The sequence below is a fragment of the Meleagris gallopavo genome, unplaced genomic scaffold (assembly GCF_000146605.3).
Source record: "Meleagris gallopavo isolate NT-WF06-2002-E0010 breed Aviagen turkey brand Nicholas breeding stock unplaced genomic scaffold, Turkey_5.1 ChrUn_random_7180001844183, whole genome shotgun sequence".
Taxonomy (NCBI): domain Eukaryota; kingdom Metazoa; phylum Chordata; class Aves; order Galliformes; family Phasianidae; genus Meleagris; species Meleagris gallopavo.
Genome location: NW_011112674.1, coordinates 52,911 through 53,706, shown reverse-complemented (window position 1 = coordinate 53,706; position 796 = coordinate 52,911). Strand labels below are relative to the sequence as shown.

General features: G+C 69.0%; 2 protein-coding genes across 6 annotated transcripts in view; one reads left to right on the top strand and one right to left on the bottom strand.

Moving 5' to 3' along the window:
* The window catches only part of RNF121 (ring finger protein 121), an 8,432-nt gene extending 8,090 nt beyond the window's left edge, over nucleotides 1-342 (bottom strand). The window contains exon 1 of one of the 2 annotated variants that reach the window (XM_010726608.2): nucleotides 215-342. Coding sequence is in view for 1 of the 2 variants with exons in the window: in XM_010726607.3 (XP_010724909.1) it covers nucleotides 97-153 (57 nt within the window). In the remaining variant the exon portion in view is untranslated. The other variant, XM_010726607.3, reaches the window with a different exon arrangement.
* An 83-nt stretch (nucleotides 343-425) lies between these two features.
* XRCC1 (X-ray repair cross complementing 1) overlaps nucleotides 426-796 on the top strand; it is a 3,444-nt gene continuing 3,073 nt past the window's right edge. Inside the window, exon 1 of one of the 4 annotated variants that reach the window (XM_010726604.3) lies at nucleotides 426-511. The gene's annotated coding sequence lies outside the window, so the exon portion shown is untranslated. Of the gene's footprint in view, nucleotides 512-575; nucleotides 694-742; nucleotides 767-796 lie in introns of those variants that run through there. The other 3 variants (XM_010726603.3, XM_010726606.3, XM_019610962.2) reach the window with 3 other exon arrangements.

Below are 796 nucleotides of genomic sequence, written 5' to 3'. Positions count from 1 at the left end.
ACTCGCCCTCAGCGTCCCCCTCAGTCCTCCCACCCCACGGGCCCCCATAGGCCCCATGACCCTCCCAGGCCCTCCCAGCCCCTTCTGGACCCCCACCTCCTCCGCCTCGCGCTCTCCTGGGCCGCCAACCTCCACCTCCAGCACGGCCGCCATCTTGCTGCCCCCCCCACCTCCCGCCAGCTCCTTCCGCCGCCTTCCTCCAATCACCGCCCACCTCGCCGGGCTTCCGTCCAATCGCTGCGCTCGGCGCTCGGCCGACGGCCAATCAGCAGTGAGAGGGGGCGGGACGGCTGTCAGAAGTGCCGCTTCGCGCTGTCAGAATCGGGGACCGTCGCTCATTTCCGCTCCCGGTGAGAGGCGCACGGCCGTGCCGGCAGCGCCTTGCTCTCACGTTTCTCCATAGAGAACGCATACGGCGGACGGTCCCTTCCCCGAGTGGTGGTGACGCGGCGCTGCCGGAGGACTCCACATCCCATCGTGCACTGCGGCAGGGCGTGAGGGGAGGGCTTGGGTATGGGCGGAAACCGGAACCGGAAGCTGACAGTCGTGTCCAATGGGAGGGCCCGAGCGGAAACAGGAAGCGGGTGGGGAGTGGGATCGGTGGGGATGCCTGGGGCGGGGCCGGAACCGGAAATAAGTCGCGGGGTCAGAGGTTAAGGGTCAGGAGTCGTGTAGTTCAGGCGGGAGATTCAGGTGGGAGCGGTGCGAAGCGGCCTGGAGGGATCTGGGGGCGAAGGGGTCGTGTGTGGGGCTGGGGGCGTGCAGGGTATAGGATGCACGGCTGTGGGGCGCTGGG